The 19908-nt window shown below is 41.1% G+C and overlaps 1 protein-coding gene across 1 annotated transcript in view; it reads right to left on the bottom strand.

Moving 5' to 3' along the window:
- LOC132998838 (A disintegrin and metalloproteinase with thrombospondin motifs 7) overlaps positions 1 to 19908 on the bottom strand; it is a 72084-nt gene that overhangs the window by 28852 nt on the left and 23324 nt on the right. The window contains exons 7-9 of the mRNA XM_061068584.1: positions 16452 to 16601; positions 12306 to 12449; positions 4986 to 5130 (exon numbers count right to left, since the gene is read on the bottom strand). Of these exons, the coding sequence (XP_060924567.1) occupies positions 4986 to 5130; positions 12306 to 12449; positions 16452 to 16601 (439 nt within the window). The remainder of the gene's footprint in view (positions 1 to 4985; positions 5131 to 12305; positions 12450 to 16451; positions 16602 to 19908) is intronic.

The following is a 19908-nucleotide window of genomic DNA, read 5'->3' as shown; positions in this document are numbered from 1 at the left end:
ATCAAGGAGTGATGTCTGACTGGTGCAATCGGCTTCATGCCGCTGTGTGACATTTGTGAATGTGTGAGGGACATTTTGCAGTTTTGGGGCCAAAACCATCACACAACAGATGTAAATGATTTGAACATTTTAATTGAGCTGCTTTTCCAATTAAAGAAACTTAACTGCTTACACAAGAGAATATAAGAAACATTGGAAAAGACTTAAAGAACGGTTTGTCACTGCAGAGAAACGTTTCCAAAAGAAATGGGAAGGAGGAAGTGCCTGATGATCGTCACATTGCACAGGAATCTTTAAAGACTTTAAAGAATTTTTGAGAAAATAAACAAATCAATTAAAAATCCCTCCCGAATCCCAGGACTCCCTGTTCAAACCAATTTATATAATCCCTTAAACCCTTTGGCCAAGATCCCAAAACAATCAGAAGAACCTGACTTTGTCTCTATAGTTCTGTCAAACTTTAGTCCTCCGCACTCTGAAGACGGCTTTTTACTGCAAAGCTTCTGTCTGTGTAACTTCATAATTTAAACACGACAAGAACTTGCAGAAGAGCAGCACCGGGATAAAAGGTCAGAATCCATTAATGTAATCAGAGAATCAGGACACATACGTGCTGCCTGTTGATTTGATTAAGTTTTATCCCTTCACCTCTGCTCTTCGAACCCACTGATTCTGCACTCGTCTGAATGCTGCTGCTACAGCTTTGATTAATGAAGTTACCTGAATCTGAATCCAAACAGAGAAATTTCTGTTTTATTAGTTTATTGTTAGTAAAATCACGGAGAAAACTAGACCCAAGTGATTTGAAACTTCCTGGACTGGTAGAGATCAGGTCGAGGAAGAAACCATTAACCTTTGGAGCACATCCAATCCAGTTATTATTTTTCCACTTTTTTTAACACAGCGAAACTTTAGAAATTCTCCAGAAAGTAAATGCAAGGGGTCTTAATGAAAAAAAAAATCTGGTATGTGTAGAGAGGTGAAATTTTATAATTATCTGGATAATGATCCAGAAGTATCTAATCTGGATACATGTATATGCAGTATGATGATGAAAGGGCTTATCAGACTTCTAGTATAATTTACCTTAACTTTCCACAAACCAGTTGTGGAGGTGGGCTGGGAGAGCCCCCCCCACCTGCACCACAGAGGATCAGAGACTCAGAGACTGGAGAAACTGGAGAAACTGGAGAAACTGGAGAAACTGGAGAGCAGCCGGACTAAGCTGGAAAGCTAGTCACTGTATGTTTGTTAGAAGTTTATGTTGTTGAGTCTACACAACGGCAGGAAGTCAGACCGCAGTCCTTGCAGATGTTGGGCTCCATAGATATATATATAAGGCTAGATGTCTCGGCCAACGGAGTCGAACGTCCGCACATGGTGGCCATCTTGCTACAGGCGGCTTGCCCACCCATAACATTGTGTTGTAGTGGTACGTACCTTTTAAATAACCATAACTTGCTCAATTTTCAACGGATTTTTAAACGGTTTGGTTTGTTATAAACGTCAGAGATGTAGTTATGACACTGCATGCTTTTCTAAAAAATTGAATAATTTACACCACACACGCGTGAACAAACATAAACGTATAACAAACATACAGTGACTAGCTTTCCAGCTTAGTCCGGCTGCTCTCCAGTCTCTGAGTCTCTGAGGCGCCATGAGGACGCTGCCTTTTAACTGTGAGGACCAATCAGCTAACAGCTCTCACCTGTGCTGATTGATCCTCTGTGGTGGAGGTGGGGGTGCTCTCCCAGCCCCCTCACCTCCACACCAGTATTACTTTATTATTTCCCCAGGAAGCAAAACATGCCCAAGAGATCTGAATAGGTTGTGTAACAAGCTCTGAAGTTATTTCAAACGCTGCAGTAAATTATTAATGTGTAACAATGAAGAAGCGGGTCTTTAATTTGAGGTTTTTAAAAGCAGGTGCTTCACATCAAACAGGAAAAACAGCATTAACTTCTGTACCATAGGCGGCACCACAACACACTGTGTTGACTGTTTAATAAGCACAAACACCTACAGACTAAATCCATCATAATCTACTGGAATTACCGTCGGGGGCCTGTTGTAGCTAAGTGGAAAAGGTTAAGCGCTCAATTAAATGAACGAGGCCAAATGCAACTGCTGCTTTTGAAGCTTGAAGGTTTTTTAAGTGGCTCTGCGCCATTTCTTTGAAAAGATATAACATTCTGCCACTTTTAATGGTGAATCAATAATGCATTTCAAAGTCCATTAAGTTGCGACAGGCAGCCAATGCCTGAAGTGGGCGAGCAGAGGCTGCTGACTCCACCATGGCCATTTCAAATTCCTGAATTCTGCTTTTGTGCTTTGAACGTGAAGCTTTTTATCCAGTTAATTGGCCCCGTTTCTGTGCACCAGCCTTCAGCAAATGAGAGTCCTGTGGAGTATATGTGGAGGTAAAAGAGGAACACTTGAAATAGAAGCCCTTCACTTCACAAAAGGGAAAAAGGATGCAAGCTGATGGAATCAAGGAGAAAACAACTTCTCGAGAGGGTAATCTATTCACTGTTAGTCTCCACCATGTGAGCAACACTGAACGTTAAAATTACTGTGTATATTTACAAGAAAGTTCCACAGAGAACTTTAAACCCGAGGCAGTTTATAAATGTGCCTCAAGAAAAACCCTGTCGGGGAGAATTTGGGATTCAAAACGGCCGTCGGGTGGTTTTATAAAACTTTAAGCACCTCATCTGTTTTTCTTTCCTTGTAAAACCTGCACGAAACGAATTGCATTCATAGAGAGGCTTTGTTGTTACTTTCAAAAATTACCTTACCAACCGGAAACGAGAATGTGTGTGGTCTCTGTCCGTTCACCCCTGTGGCTATGGTTTGATGTTGTGACTACATATACATTATTTATATCAGCTCCAAGCCAGGAATGGCCTGAATAGATAATCAAATGTGCCACGTATTTACTCAAATTGCTCAGAAAAGATGGAGCCAATCTCTGTCAAATCCTGTGTTCACTCCCTGGTTATTCTTTCAAACCAGTCGTTGTAACCAGTCCCTCTATCTTCACCTTTCCAACATGCACCTCAGCCTTCACCGGCAGATTTAAACCGTGAGTCAGGCAGGAGAGGAGACGGGGGAAGACTTTGATTGAATCGTATTTTCGGGGTAATGCATGTTCAGGCCTAGATTAAAAGATGCAGGTGGATTTTCATTCAAAGCCAAATTAGTGAGTGTAGGATGAATCATCTAACAGTTAAAAATTATTTGCAGGAAGAGAAAATACTGGATTTTGAAATTTTGTTGGTTTTTTAAAAACATATATTCTGTAAATTAGAAGGAATAAAGCGATACACAGGATTAAAAACGGGGAAAACTCTATTTTCATTTCATGGAGTCTTTAACAGAAGCCATGTCTCTGCCTCTATGACAGCTGTCTTCTCACTTTCTCTTAGTGTGTAGACGTTCTCACTACAACCTGCGCTGCTTCTCCTCTCTGGTTCATAAAACTAGTCTCAGTGGTGAGATTGTGAGACGTTATAATAACTGAGAGTTCAAACATTCAAAAGGTCACACCGAGCAGTTGAAGTGTCATCTGAATTAATGCTCATATGAATGGCTCAGAGCAGAAAAGCATTGAGGACTGAGGTCAGCTCTACAATGGATGAAAACCCCATTATAAGATGAAGGGTCTGTTCAATCCAGACATTAGAGAGGAGCAGAAAGCAGTTGAACCACTGACACTGGTTTAGATAAAAGGAGGACGAGTGTGTGAAGCTGCTCAGCAGGTGAGTGTGGGTTTAATCTGACTGATGTCTGCACATTGAGGTGTCAAGGGGTTGAAGAAGCTGTGAAGCAGGTTTGCTTACACTGTTCTTATCGGCTCAGTTGTCCATATACAATGAAAAGAGACTCCCTCAGTCCCAGAGCATATCAAATAATCTATTTACTGTGGAGCAGGTTGTGGACAGATTGCACAGAGGCCATTTGTGAAGAATCAATGCAAAAGTGGATCCACTTATGCTGCAGCTATGACGACTTGTGTCCTGGATTCCTTCAGGATGTCGAAGGTGTTAATGACTCGATAACTAATTATGTTTCATTAACTATTCCTCTGGCTCCTTTTTGTTTGAATACTCGTTTGTTTTGAGGTTTGTCAAAATGTTGATAAACGTCACGATTTCAGTGTTAATTTCTTCCATTAATCACGACCAACATTCACCCAAACCCAATGCTTTTCATTTCTGCTTAATGTTCTCCTTAAAAATGGCCTTGATTTGAACCTCAAAGGCTAATACTTGTAATTAATGAAAAAATACCGTAGATCCAGGTTGTGATTAAAAACCCTTTACTTTGTGCAGAATGTGTTTGGAATTTCATCAGAAATTGATAAAATCGTAATTTTTGTCTAGAAAATTTGACAAATATTCTGACAAGCAACCATTAGCATGAGTCTAACCCCCCCATGCTTCACTTCTTCTTTCTGAACTAAATCCAATGAACATCTTTTACCACAAATCTTAATTATTATTCAGGCAAACCGGACGCACCTGAACACACTTTCCAGTCTCACAGCAATGGATCTATTTTTTTCATAATTTTTTTATTTTAATTGCACATTTTCACCTTAGTAACTGATTATTAAGTGCAGACTGACGTACAATTTTATAAGTTCTTATAACATCCCCTAGATAGCATGACCCTTTTAGTGTGTCGTAAGAAAGTACATGTGCTAGAGCATTGAAAGGAAACGTAATGGGAACACGGAACAATGAGGTTGTGATGAACAAGGACTTTACAAGAACAAGCTCTGCTCAAGGATATGTGAGGGTTTGTGCGTGTCTGTGTGTGTGTGTGTGTGTGTGTGCGTGTGAGATAGAAAAAAGTATGTTGGAAAAAAAACTGAACAAAACAGCCAATTACAACTGCAGAGAGGAGAAGAACAGGAGTCATGCGTAATCCTGCATGAGGTTCTTGACTTATATTGATTTTATATTGTATGTTCTTACGTCCATGTCATCACAGAGCAGGGACCCAGATCCGTACTGCAGCCGGCACTGATGAGCGGCGCTGTACAGAACCCCAGGAAGCACCGAGTTCACCGTCAGTTTGTCCTTCACCGGGGCGTCGTCCAGGCACCAGCCCCAGCCACGACTGTGAGGAGGAGGAGGAGGAGGAGGAGGGGAAGATGAGAACATATATCAAGATCTCCTGGTCATATATATATAGAGAGAGACACAGAGGGAGAGAGATAGAGTAGCATTAACATGAAGAGAGCTCCTCTACTTCTGCTGGTGATCGTTTCCTTCATGTAAGACTACATTCATTATTCCAGACACAAAGAGATTATTTTCCAGGAATGATCTGTATCCATATGTCTTGCACTTTAAGGTTTCCTGCAGAGGGAAAGGGGGTTTTAATAGAATGAATAGCAGAAATAACACGACAAGGATCATACTTGACCCACAATCAAAGAAACACTGAACCTCTTATAATGTATATAAAGAAGTCAGTGCTTGAGTCAAAGTCCGGGTCACCAGGGCTCAAGTCGAGTCACCAGTCCTGGATCAGGACTTGAGTCGTGTTTGAGTTCTGGACTCGAGCACCAGCCGTGGTTTTCAAAACATCACATTCAGATCTTCACACATACATAACATCTTCTGTGTAATGGCTCCTTAAGTCCTACGAATATTTCTCACAAGTCATCTCCCACAAAGACCGTCTGTGTCTTTAGTTATGAAGTGATAATGAAGCGAGTGCCGTCCTCCCAGTATGTTTAATCATGATGGTATCTCTGAGGAAAATGAATTCCTGGTTTCACACGCTGGTTATATTAACTGACTTGTCGGCCGTGCGGTGGAATTTAATGACAACAATAAGCGGGTTTTCAAATGTCCTTGAAAGTAGCTCAAGACTAATCTATTTCGATGATAGAAATCATCTTTGTAAATTATGCGCTGATGGAGAGTGAGTTACGCTTTCATGCTTTTATTTTACATTAAACACACTTTGCTCTTATTCAGAGTGGCGTCAAGATCGGAAAATATGTTAGAGGAATAAAATCACAGAGGGAAACGTCCAATATAACACATTGAGTCGAGTAAAGTTAAGCGCTGTCGATCAGTCGATGCATTTTGAATCTTTAAGCTGAGTTTGTCTTGTTGATCTGTAAACCTTGTAGATAAGTATTCAGCTGCAGCTTTTGCAAATCTTCCAGCTAAACTGAAACCTGATAGTCGGACATCTGAAAACACTGTGAGTCTATTTCATCCACTGAGTCCATGCACAGAACCATCTGGATGGAAGCTGTAGAGCGTCCTAGCAGCTGTGAGGACAAATGCTCACATCAGCAAAGTAATAATTAACCTCACAGTAAATCCACAGGCTAACATTTACATAATATATATTTTATTCAGTGCTTCAGCAAATATCCTTAGTTGCAGGTCAGAGACAGAATCCTGGAACAATCTACCTTTTGACGATATCATATTCCAATAAAAGACGTGAAATTCTCCCGGATCTGGAATATTTTGAACAGATGGCGGAAGAGGAAGATGCATTCTACAGTCATTGGTTTGTCTCCAGAAGCAACTCCTTCCACATTACATAGTCATTTCCATTGCTCCGTCGCTAATATAAAATCAGAATTATATTTTGAGAACATGCACATTATAAATAATTCATGTCCGAGAAGGGAAACAGGGAAAAAGAGGACTTCTTCCACTGACCAGGAGAAGGCCAGCTGGTGGATGTTGGCCAGTGGGTAACGGTCCCATTAAGACTTATCAACACAACCACCCAAAGACCAGATCTAGGAGGACGCTTTAAAGAAGGGAATGGTATTAGATATATGTCCTCTGAGGCAGAAGAACCTGGCTGGAGAGCAATACTCCGCCCAGTGGAGGTTGGCTGCAGCCGGGCTTCATTGCAACATCCACCATCAAGTTGCTCAAACAGCTTTGGAATCTGCCCCAAACCGTAAAAATGGAAACATAGCTGACTGCAGAACGAGAGACTCAAGATGTCAGGGACTCACAAGCAGGTCTGAGGTGTGTCTGCCTGAGAAGAAGAAGTCTCCTGAAACAACCCGATAGTTCTGAGGTACATGACTGATGATCTCCAACATCTGCCGGCAGCTTGCGATTCATCATTAAACTCATGCAGGACCTTCAAACGTACAAGGACTCTCATCTTGTCATATATGTCATGTCCTATTTTAAAACATTCAAACATTGAAGTTCTATTAAATGGCCCTCTTGATCTCCAACTTACATTTTCCTCAATTCCTGTAAAACCTCGACAGAAATGTACTTAACTAAATGATAAAAAACAAGAATAAATAGATTTGTCAAATTTAAGAATATAGGAAGGCCAATTATTTCTGTTTAACAACAAATCATCGATGTAAGTTTACCTCACAATGACGACTGAACAGCAGCAATTAAAATGTTCTCCATGAGTGGCCCTGGACTGAAAAGCAACTCAGAGCGCAAATTAGTTTTTTTACTGCAGCCTTTGTCGAAGCTAGCCTTCCTGGAAATGTTTACGCCGATTACTTAACTCTCAAAAATGATCTATATATATATACATAGTCAAGCCACTGCAATCATATGCTCTATTATGTGTGAAATCTCTGGTTTTTGCCCCTGTGGACTTCTGGGAATTGTCTCTTCTGGAGATTAAAGAGTGGCTCTGTGATAACATCTCCACGGCTCGTCTCAGTGTGACCCTCCACATTCCACATGAAACGACACCTACAGACCGAACATCTGAAGCAGCGCGAGCAGCAGAGGCCGGCGGCGGCAGCTGAAGCCGGAACTGAACAATGGACGCCTTGTCCTTCGGTCTGCGAGAGGCGGTGGACTAGTGGCAGAAACTTGGACTCTGGGCAGAAAAGGTCTCTGGTTCGTCTCTGGTTCGACTCCACAGAGAAACAACAAAAAGATGAACCTGGATTGATCTGTCCAAAAAATCCAAGAGGATTCTCCCTGCCCTGTCTAGTGCCCCTGAGCAAGGCACCTTACTCCCCCAACATCTGCTCCCCAGGCGCCGTACATGGCTGCTCACTGCTCTGTGTGTCCTGCACCAGATGGGTTAAAAGCAGAGGTTAAATTTCCCTCCTTGCATGAGTGTGCTTGTGCATGTCTGTGCATGTGTTTGGGACAAATAAATGTATCTTAATCGTATAAAACGCTGGCATTTAGAGGAATGAGATGGGAAGACAAATATCAGCTGTTTGGTCGCGTGTGAAGAAACTGATCGATGCAAATTTGAGTGGTTTGAGGAGTGGGAAGCTGAGGATTGAAGAAGGGATACTGGGAGATGAAGTAATACCAGGGACCAGCAAGCTGTGGAGGGGGGGGAGGGTGGGAAGACGGTGTCGGGTTTTCACTATCTCCATTTCAATGTTTATCTTACCCCAGCCACTGAAATGGATTAGTCCAGTATTCATTTAGATAATATTAATAGGATCACAGTTAATTCAGATTTTAAATATCGTTTCCATTCAGTCAAACTTTTCTGTGACTCCAGTTAAACCCATTAACAGTAATGAACTCATTATTGCACCAGAAAACAAGACTGAGGGTCTAAAGCTTCACTAGTGTAAAGTTCCTGCAGAGACTCAGAGGACAGATTTCAACAAGCTCACAAAGCTCTGGACAAAAAGACTACACATTAATATCAGATTATTTACAGTCTGATTCATGAAACGTCAACTGGTTTGGTCAGAATATCTCCCACTCTAGATTGTATCGCACCAGTTCAACGCTGTGCATTTGTGCAATCACCCGTCTCTGTGTCAGCCACAGATCAGTGGAACATGCTGTCTGATGATTATTGATTATTGACTTTCACTTACAGATCTGCCGAGGGACTAATGGCACTCAGTGAGCACACACATCTGTCAAGGCCCATCAGGCCCCTAATGAAACGTCCAATTAATTCACTCGGTCCAGATTTATATTTAAATCTGCACCAAATTGGACAAACTCATAAAAAATCCGTCCCCTGAACATGCCTGACATTTCATCAAGATCCATGAATTACTCTGAGAAATCAATGAATGCTGGAAAAACTGCCTCTCACACAATGTAAAGAAAGTAAAAATGAATTCCTGGATATGCACCAAGTCCAGTATGTTAACTTACAGACTCACAGACAGACCAACACAGGTGAAACTACAATGAGGACACGATGGTGGAGGTAGATTAACAGTGGCAAGATAAAATAAAAATCGAATTACCTTTTGGGAACATGAGTTCTTAATGATCAAATTTATTAGCAATCCATCTCATAGTCATTAACATTCACTTTAAAACTCCCGACATGCAGATTGTTCCCCACAGAGATGAACACAGGCTCTGACTGTGAGAACCTGTTCACCTCATCATGAGCGACAGTCAGTGTTCAGACAGGAAACAACCATGAAGTGGATCCTGTTTTTTAAGCCGCTCTCCGCACGGCTCTAGGTAGAAGTCAATTCATTTTTTATAGAGTGAAACGTTTCCTGTTCGTACATTTGTCCATTTAATTTTATTAAAGCTAATAAATGCTGAACAGTGGGTGCAGTGCATCGTTTTTGTATGTACTGTAATTAGGGTTGCAAAATTCCGGGAATATTCAAACTTGGAAACTTGTCATGGGAATTAACGGGAATTAACGGGAATTAACGGGAATATACGGGAATTAACGGGAATTAACGGGAATATACGGGAATTAACGGGAATTAACGGGAATAAACTGGAAATGTTGTTGGTAATTTATACTAACTGTATTTACCTTGTCATATACAGACATAAATATAAACATTTTGTTTAGTCATAGGCTGATTTGAGCCCTGAGGAAACTTTGGGCACTTGACTATATGCTTCTGCATTGTTGTGTCATTCTTAACATAGGTCTTTGCTCAGTATTTGCAAATGTACACAGCCTTTCCTTCTACATTGGATGGGGTGAAATGTCTCCACACATGAGATTGTGCACGTGGCATTGTTCTGTAGAATAAGATGAGAAAAAAGTTTGTAAAAAAACGCTAATGCAATGCCAGAGATATAAATAGTTAGCCAAACAATTGGAATCGTCTGTAAAAGTATTTTACAATTGATGGATAAATGAATGGAAATAGGCTAGATGAACAGATGAACAATCCTCAATCAGCATGCTAATATATTTTCCCCAGTAATATCATCGAAACTTACCTGACTAGTCCTGCACACTACAGCAGGCCTCAATAGCCCTGCTGTAGTGTATGCTTGAATGATGTTTAATTTGCGTTTTTTTTTTTTTTTTTTTTTTTCAAAATTCCCAAAATTCCCGGGCTTAACTTCTCATGGAAAGTTTCCGGAAACTTACCAGAAACTTTCAGCCCCTTTGCAACCCTAACTGTAATACATATATCTTTTGGCATCAGTATTACCACTGGTACCACTGGTATTTTTCACATGTGTTCAACATTTGATTTGATGTATAGCCACGAAATCTGAATTCTGACAACTTCTCTCTTCTCCCTGATCTCGTACTTCTCCCTCTTTTCCTGTTTCCTGCCTCCTCGTTTTTTCATATTTGTCCAAAGTTTGTATCTCTACCTAATGTGTATGTGTGTACTTGTTTCTATTACCTTTCCAGGACTATTAAAGCATAAACAATGTCAGGACCAATTTCTGAGGTCCTGAGGTATGCATTGGCCCTGGTTTGGGTTAGGAATATGTTTTTGGTTACGTGTGTGTGTATGAGCTGAAGATTCCCTCCTGCTGCCCCTCCTCCTCTGCACCTAAAGCCCATTCACAAATCAACACTGTAAAGACTCCAGTCTTCTCCAGACTGTTCAGTTCACCAACACATTACTCAAGCTCAAGAGAAGCGCGGCCTTCGGACTCTTCTGTTCCTCTGAACCGAGCTCACCCCTGTGTTTGCCTGCGCCTCGGGCTCGTCATCTCCTGCGCCTCCGCTTTGTTTGCCTTGCCCCCCCCGCTCCTCATCTGTCTGTCTCCTCCCTGCCCCCCCCAGCCCCCCCCAGCCCTGACTCAATCCCTCCGAAACATTTCAGTTCACCAGAAATAACAACAGCAACCTGAGAATCGAATCAGCGAGTCCAACGTAATATTGTCAGAGCAAATTCCTTTTGATAAATCTACAAATCACTGGCGAGCCTCTGAGCACTGAGGCCTCTCTGTGTCTCCTTATGATTACCAGAGCAGAGACACAAACACACACAGACCAGCGGCCTTTGTGTTGCAGACTCCCACGAGTGTAAATATCCCCCCCCCACAGCCCTTTTTCTCCTCTTGTTGAGTCAAGAAGCTACAAAGCTGTCGACTGGCTGAACACCCACTAAATGAATTCCAGATGCTCGGAGCCGAGGAACTGGGGCAATTATGGTGAAATGCTTCAGACACGGAGATTCACAGTAGCTGCAGAGACTGTATGTGCACACACACACACACACAAAACCACACACACACACACGCACTTACACACCCTGCATGTCGTGTTCGATTTACTATACAGGGATACTCTAGTCACAGCAGGTAAATAATTAGACTGTCTACGCTCCTTAAAAACCGACAAACCTTCCAAATATGACCTGAAGTTTCCTCTTTGTTAACACAAAACTTCAACGCCAGAAAATAAGAGGAAAAAACATGTGGAGCTGATGCTGTGTGGATTCTGAGCGGCCACAGGCAGCTGTTTCAAACACTGCATCGATGAAAGTTTACAAAGCGTTTAACAAAGTTTGATGAAGGCAATCGGTTCATAGTGGTTAGAACTCTACAGTTTATAGTCAAGCCTGTCAGTTTTGGTCTGTGCAGAAAGAAAACGGCAGGAATTGTTTTCACAGACATGAACTTTGGAAGATGGAGTTTGTATTTCACGTATAAACAGAGCAGCGGGAAATGTTCCGGTTCAGATGAGTTCATAAAAACAGGAAAACGCCGGCGTCTGGGTCGAGCACGCACGAGGCCGGCTGTGCTCGGGACGTACCAAGAATCTGAATCAGGACAAAAGTTGGATTGATGTAACCCTAGACACCAGGGACACATCAATCCCAAGTGTGGAGCATATTCTGAGCATATCCCCACATCCATCCTGTGCATTTGGACAAGTTATTATGCAGAGAACGTCGGCTGTGATCTGAGATGACAGGTCTGCTCTCCCATGTTGAATCATCACACAGCACGTACACTCTGTATCGTACGGTTGCCCGGTGCCTTTGTGATCTGGTACATGAATGCTTCAAACATGTCTGTGCACTTCAAAAACCTTGAACTTCAAACACACTCAGTCATATACGTCAGATAGCGGAGCAGCAGCGTGTTGGTGACACTCACTCGAGGAAGCGGGTGATGTACTGGCGACTGCAGCGTGACCACCTGGGCAGGGAGGTGCCGTACAAGAGCTGTGGAGACATGACGAAAGGTCGTTTTCCAATGGGTTCACAGTCATTACCGTTGCCATCATGCTGAATCCCAAAGCTGTGACATAAAAGCACAAACCCCACGGAGAGGGCAGTTAAAGTTAGTGGAAACAACACGGAAAACACACACTTCAAGGTCAAGAGACAACAGGGCCACTTCGGACAAATGACTTTGGATGAATAATTGCAACACATTTCATCATACATTGTTTGACCCACAATTTACAGCAGAAAAAAGCCCAATTAAAAGGCGACCGAAGTGAAATGAACCATTACCTTGAATAGAATAAGGGATTTATCTGAGTTTTAACATTTTGGATAATGCAAGACAACAACATATGTAACATGGGTCTAGTTGTTTTTATTGTTGTTCATTATTATTTTATTTTTGACGTACAATGAGATATATTTCGACATTTGATAAAACAGCAGATTAAAATTGTGCTTGTTTTCACCACATTTCACGTTTGAACCTGAAGGACAGAGCAACTGGTTTCTTTTGTTCATTAAACTTGGATTTGTAAAGTAATGCTCAGTTAAAGGCTGTTTGGAGAGTTAAAAACACAGAGTTGATCTGTGAAGCCCTGCTCGGGGCTAGTTACCCCCGCCTTTGAATCTGGATTACATTTCACTTATTTACAACTGCATCACTTCACTAGTTTTACAACACCAATACAGAAATTAGCCCCTTTACAGTATTACCTAGTACTTATAAGCTCCTCAGTGCGGTAAACACTGAATCACTTTCATCATGTTTCTCCTCTTTAAATCATGAGAATCAACTTAAGATCTAAGTATTAGATGACATAAGAATCAAAGTGAAAAGGACTCCAATTAAAAAAAAACATTTCCCCCTTTTATTAAAGTTCCTGCACACTGCTGAACATTGAGACTTCATCATTCATGAACGGTAACAGGAGGAAATGCTCTGTACATGCACAATGGGCTCCTGTCAGTCCGGGACCTGTTCTTGCATTCAACGTAAAAATAAACCACCATGACTATTGACCCAGGACCTGCAGTCGACCAGGCACACACACGCTGGACAATAACATTCTGTCAATACCTTTTGGGCTCAGCTGCAGCTCAACAATCAAGATGAACAAATACAATGAATTTGTCAACCGCATTCTCTGTGTTCAGTTAGTCTGAGGAGAATGCAAATATATGGAGATATCAACGGACTGATGGATTAAATGAGACAATGTTTAGCTTTTACAGTTTGTTATTAAATCAAATTAAATTTAAAAATACAGCGTGCCGTGTCTATTAATTAATTCAACCCGTTTGTATTACAGCAAAAAAGACCATGTCAGAATGTGACTGTATATTAACACCATTGAGTTTAACCTGTCTCAGATAAGACCTGGTTAACTTCTCTAAAGTCCAATAATCATGTTAACACTCACATGGTGTTTTCAGTCAAATGCCCCCCCCCCCCCCCATCTCCTCCAATCGTCTGTTATATCAACATTATAAATAGCTCCAGTATTAGATTATCAGAGCATCACTATGTTCTCAGCTTAATGGTTAATATGGAACATTTGTTTGGATCTTTACCAGGAAACATCATGTGCTTTTAAATCAAATAGGCCAAACAACTTTAACCAAGTCATATAATTAATTCAATTCTCATATTTACAGGGAATTTACAATATTATTTGTTAGGGCCGGTCTGAACCAGATTAGTTTCTGTTTGAGTGAAGTGTTTATCAGAAGAGGCTTGAAAGCACTGCGATAAAAACAGTATTAATGAGAAACTGACGGCTAATTTAAAACCAGGAGACCTTTATACATCTTGTATAAAGGTCATCTTGTATATGTATCGTGTTTTTCAGTTAAACTACTTCAATACATTCAGAGAGACAGAACTTTAATGTGATGGAAAAGCAAGAAAACAGTTCAAAGTTCTTATAAAACAAAGTGATAAGAGAAAAGTTTAAACATGAAACTTTTGATAGCAGCAGAAGATGACTCCTCATTATCTGCTGTGAATTCAAACACCCACGGACAAGAGAAGATGACACAGGTTGCAGGAAGTAAACTTATCTGGAATGAACGTCACTAAGTAAGGTGATTACTTTACAATGGAGAGAGAGAAAATAACTGATCCTGTGGGAAATTTGTTTCGATGCGTAATAAGAGAGACCTGAATTTAACCAATCAACTTTACCATAATGATAAAGTGCAGCATGGAGCAGTAGCTTACATGCCAATCTACTTGAGTTGGCGAGACAAGTTCCAATCATTGCTAAGCAACTGTAATGTGGCACAATCGCCCTCTCAAGCTTTGTCCTAATGCCAAAGCACTTTGCAAACTGATGCATTGAGCAGGAAGCTTGCAGATAAAACTGTGTATATCTCCTCTTTGTTATATTATCGCTCATTGGCATGAAAATAATAAAAAACTAACTTTATTTATATAGTACTTCTCAATAAAAAAAAAAGTAGGATTTAACATCTAATTGAAAGCAATTTTCAAAAAATTAGGACACTGAGGTGATTCTTAAGAAACACGATTCAGTGCAAGGATGACGGAGCGAGTGTGACGGGTTCATATTTCCGAGATCTTGTAAGAACCCGAGCTGCTGTGTTCTGCTGAAGGCTGCTGATTGATTGATTTGTGCGGAGCCCTGGGAAAAAAACGAGTTGCAGTGATTTAGACGACAATTGTAAGGGAAATATAATAGTTGACCATAATAATAATGTTTATTTCCCCTTTTGATTGATCATGATTTAATCTCTTACAATGCTCTCCTTGATCATGCTCGAGCATTAAAGGTGACGATACTGTAAGAGTTTTTGAGACTTGTTTCTTCGTTGGTAGTGGGATTGTAGAAATTGCCACGACACAAGACACAAAAGAATGAGGGTTTGTGCATTTTGGAATGAAAGAGATGATCTGGGAAATACTCCTGATTCGACTGCATTATTTGTTGATGGACCAGAATCGAAGATGAAGCCCAGACCTCTGGCCTGGTGGACGCACTGTCCCTGAGCGCCTTAGCTCCAGATCACTGCAGCAGTGTCTGTGAACTCCCTGAAGTATTAACCTTGCATAACAAAGGCTGGTGGAGGTATTTCATCCTCCACCACTAATAGGGATTTTTAAATTTGTTTTAATGATGTTGGATTTCTTCACTGAATGAGTAGCGGCTCTGTCCTTCTTTTTAAATTGGACTGGGATCATTATAACTCCAGCAACTTAAGCAGTGTGTTTGCCAAGAACTCAATCCCTCATCCTAAAAGCTCCTCCTGCAGCGATTAGAGTCAAACGAACTGTCTGAGAAGATGAACAATGGAAGTTTAATCTACTGCTTGTAAAAGTTGAGGCCAAACAAAGTTATGACAGAATGAAAGAACACCGTGATTTCCCATTTTTCATCATCAAATTGGTTTTCACTCAGGATAAATGGCTCTCGGTGCAATACAAGAACAACGTTACATTTATTTCCATGTCGGCTTCATTAATCATCAACTGACGAAGATGAAGACTTGTTTCTTGGACACGTAGCTTTAGCCACAGCATCTTTTCATGACATCGTGTAAGTAGCTGTCGGACCAATGTGCAGGACTTAGCAACCAGTTGGATTAGTTCATTTAAAGGTTCAGTGTGTAGAATTTAGTGCCATCTAGTGGTGAGTTGCATGTTGCAGCTGAACACCCCTCACCTCACCCGCCCCTTCCAAACATGATAGAGAACCTGTGGTAGCTTCAGCTGTTATAAAAACTCTATAAGTGTTTAGTTTGTCCAGTTTGAGCTACTGTAAGAAAACATGGCTGCCTCCGTAGAGAGGATCCACTCCTGATGTCAATATAAAGTATTTAAATATGAAGTATTTAAATATTAAAAAAACATTCTAGGGTAAAGAAAACAACAATTCGTACAATTTTGATTAAAAAACACTTGTGAAAACAACTACAAGGATTATTTTCACCTAAATCTTACACACTGGACCTTTAAATGTGAGTTTTAGTCACCTATTATCTCTGCTGATTATCTGAGCCTGCATCACGATGTTGTGTGTGTGTTTGTGTTGCTATGTGTGGTTAACCTTACTTGTGTCCCAGCTCGTGCGAGACGGTGAAGGCGAGCGGGAGGCCCGTGTCCTCGCTGATGCTGCAGCTGCGATGCGACTGACACATCCCGGCCACGTGGGACAGACCCAGAGTCTCACACGGCTTGTTGATGGAAGCGCAGATATCCTTCCTACGAAAAGTGAAGGTGGAGAGTTGGACAGATTGAAACACAACGACATGAAAGGACTAAACATAAAAGATTATAAAGAAAACAAAGGAGGAGATGGAGGACAGATACAAATCCCCCTGTGTTTGTTGTGAATTTAATTATTTCCTGTTATATATATATAAATGAAAGCACCGACAAACAGATGAATCCATTAATATTAATTAACAGCAGCACAGATGTGCGATATATTGATGGTGAGGGAACAGTTGGTTCTATCTGTCAAAGTGTCAGATGGAGCCAGGTGGGAAAAGAGCGGAGCAACTTTGATGAGGCCTAAAACTTTATGGTTTGACGACTGAGTCAAAATCTCCAAAACTACGAGGCTGGTGAGGGGCTCTGAGTCATCAGTGGTGAGGAGGAACCAACCATGAACCAGCAACCTCGTCCTTTAATGTGCAGGAACCAGTCTGATGTGGCGGCTTCACCTCATAACAGGACAAATATAAAAGGATCTGTTGTCTAGATGTCTCTCTTGTAGAAACGTTCAGAGTCATGTGGCAAATCAATGCTACTTTGACCACATGTAATGTTAAAGTTTTGGAAAAAAGTTTTTGAAAATCTAAAAACACAGTCCACACAGTACAACAAGCCTGGCAAAGTTATCATTAACCTAAAACAAGTTCATTATGTAAAACCTACTACTTTATCACTGTAATAACAGCATGAAGGTTGCTTTTATTCATCGAGACAACCAACTAATCGTTGAATTTCATTTTTGCGAAAGTCATCAATTTGTAGAAGTGCTTTTATATGTAAATGCACATCCTGCATTTAGCTCGTCATTGTCTGAATTAAAGTTCTTAGTTATTCAAAGTCGAGAGCCAGAGAAAGACAATAAAAGGAGGAACTGAAGTAATGAAGTGACTAAGTGACAGATGAAGTGTGTGTCAGGGAGGAAGAGGAGGAAGAGGAGGACAGAGATGGAAGATTATTGGAGGTGAGTCCAAAAGACAGATGACTGGAATATATCAAAACAAAAAGAAACCAAACATTTAGCTTTTAACAAATCAATGAACTTTGAATTTGTACTGAAGGGGTTGTGATCCACAACAAGAGTTCTACCTTGAATCCACAACATCTCATAGAAATTGGCTGAATAGTTTTGAGTAGTTTTTGCATAATACTGCTAAAAAAAACTAAACAAACGCAGACGAAAAACGTAACCTTCGTGATGGAGGCCACCACTAATATGAGTAAAATGTCTGCCTCTACAAAATTCCTTGTGCAGATGAAATCAGTTTTAGTAACAAGGAAAATATGTCTCGTTTGGCACATGAACACAGTGTGGTGATCAGCATTAGGTACTGAGCTGAAAACTGCACCTGATCAGAGGTAGAAACTAGAAGAGCTGGGAAACATGGAACACCGGCAGCTCACCGATTCAACTTTATTCTCAAAATGCACAAAAATCTTCTCTGATGTAGTTTAACTTTATTTTTCTACACGTCAACTTTATTCTTGAAATACAAAATAAAAATAAATAACTCGTCCTCCTTTTCATTTTCTCCTCTTCTGCCCGACCCCGATACTCTTCTGTCGACGCACAGCTGGAGGAACCGAAACTTCTATTTTAAACAATCTGACAGCATAGCACATGCAGCGGCTCACTTTCCACTCGTGCTTTGAGCATGTTAACGCGACTCAAGGTGTATTTTTAGAGTAACTTCCATTTGGAATGCCTGTTACTACATGCGTAAGTTGGGCTCTGACATCATGTGAAGCAGGAGCAGCTTCACTTCTCCATCTGGGTCTTGATTTGATATGTTTAGGAAAAGTATTGAGTTGCAAACACACACGACCACAGCACGAGTATTGACATGTTCTGCATGGACAGCTGGATTGGTTAAAATAGACGTGCATCTGTCCCGTCAGAAAGTCGTGGGTCATCGACTGAAACACAGCTGAAGTTCCTCCTGGGTGTCCCCGAGCACGGTTAAAATATGGGTGACCTACATTTACATCTACATTTGATTGGGAGAGGCGGTGGACTAGTGGCAGAAACTTGGACTACGGGCAGAAAAGGTCTCTGGTTCGTCTCTGGTTCGACTCCACGGAGAAAAACAAAAAGACGAACCTGGATTGATCTGTCCAAAAATCCAAGAGGATTCTCCCTACCCTGTCTAGTGCCCCTGAGCAAGGCACCTTACTCCCCCAACATCTGCTCCCCGGGCGCCGTACACGGCTGCCCACTCTGGCACAACAAATTTCAAAAAAATAAACTGTGGAGAAAAAAAAGACCGTTATTAAGAAGTGCCTATTGATACAGATTGTGTTGTACAAGGTGTGTAAATTTTAAAAAGTTCAGGAAAATGACTTCAGTGTTTCGTGTTCCTCCCGGGTCAGACCATGCTTTCCCTAAATACAATGTATTGCAGCTTGTGCTTTATTTCTGTTTGTCCGCACATTTGTATTTTCTAGCTCAGCTCCTCTTTTTTTTCACTAAATCATGTTTTTGCAGTTTAGGAAATTCCTTCTTAATTTTCTTAACCCATCTGGTGTCTGGCACCAGATGGGTTAAAAGCAGAGGTTAAATTTCCCCTTGCATGAGTGTGCCTGTGCATGTCTGTGCATGTGTGTGGGATAATAAAATGTATCTTAATTTACGCTTCTTTTGAAGGTACAAAGTTCAGTGATTTGAGTTTGAGGTGAATAAAGCAGCATTCGGCCCGAATCCCAAGGGGATAAATCTCCTCTCAGAGCCACATGAACAGTATGAGTCTGATGCATTAGGTTCAAGTGTTAAGTCTTTGTATCGCAGTACATGGACGGATTCCTTCACTCACAACATGAAGCCAGTCTTTCTGTTTGTCAGCATCTGGACTGAACATAATTAGTGACAGAGAGAGAGAGAGAGAGAGAGAGATAATGAATTCATGCATCCGCCCCCTACTCTGAATCCACACCAGCATTTAATGAGATCCTTCTAGGGTCATGTCCAACCCCGTAGGAAATTATCATGGAAATTTGCAGAGTGGTTATGTATTATTCTGCCAGCTAACAAACAAAAACCATCACAGACGAAAACATGACCTCCTTGGTGATGTATGATCCATTAAGTCCGTGTTGTTCCAGCCCTACTATGCAGCTGAGGTTGAGAGTTTGCGGCATGAAGCTGTAATTAACAGGTTCCCTTGATGTTTCCTCAGAATTCGCGGATACACTCGGAAAAACCGGACATATGGAGCCGGAGCCCTGTGATGATCAGTGGAAGGTTTTTACTGGCAGGCCATGAAAGAGAGAGAAATCATTTAAAAGCCAAAAGAATATT

Source organism: Limanda limanda, chromosome 3 (genome assembly GCF_963576545.1).
Source record: "Limanda limanda chromosome 3, fLimLim1.1, whole genome shotgun sequence".
Lineage (NCBI taxonomy): Eukaryota > Metazoa > Chordata > Actinopteri > Pleuronectiformes > Pleuronectidae > Limanda > Limanda limanda.
Note: the sequence above shows the minus strand (reverse complement) of the source record. Positions and strands in the feature narration are given on the sequence as shown.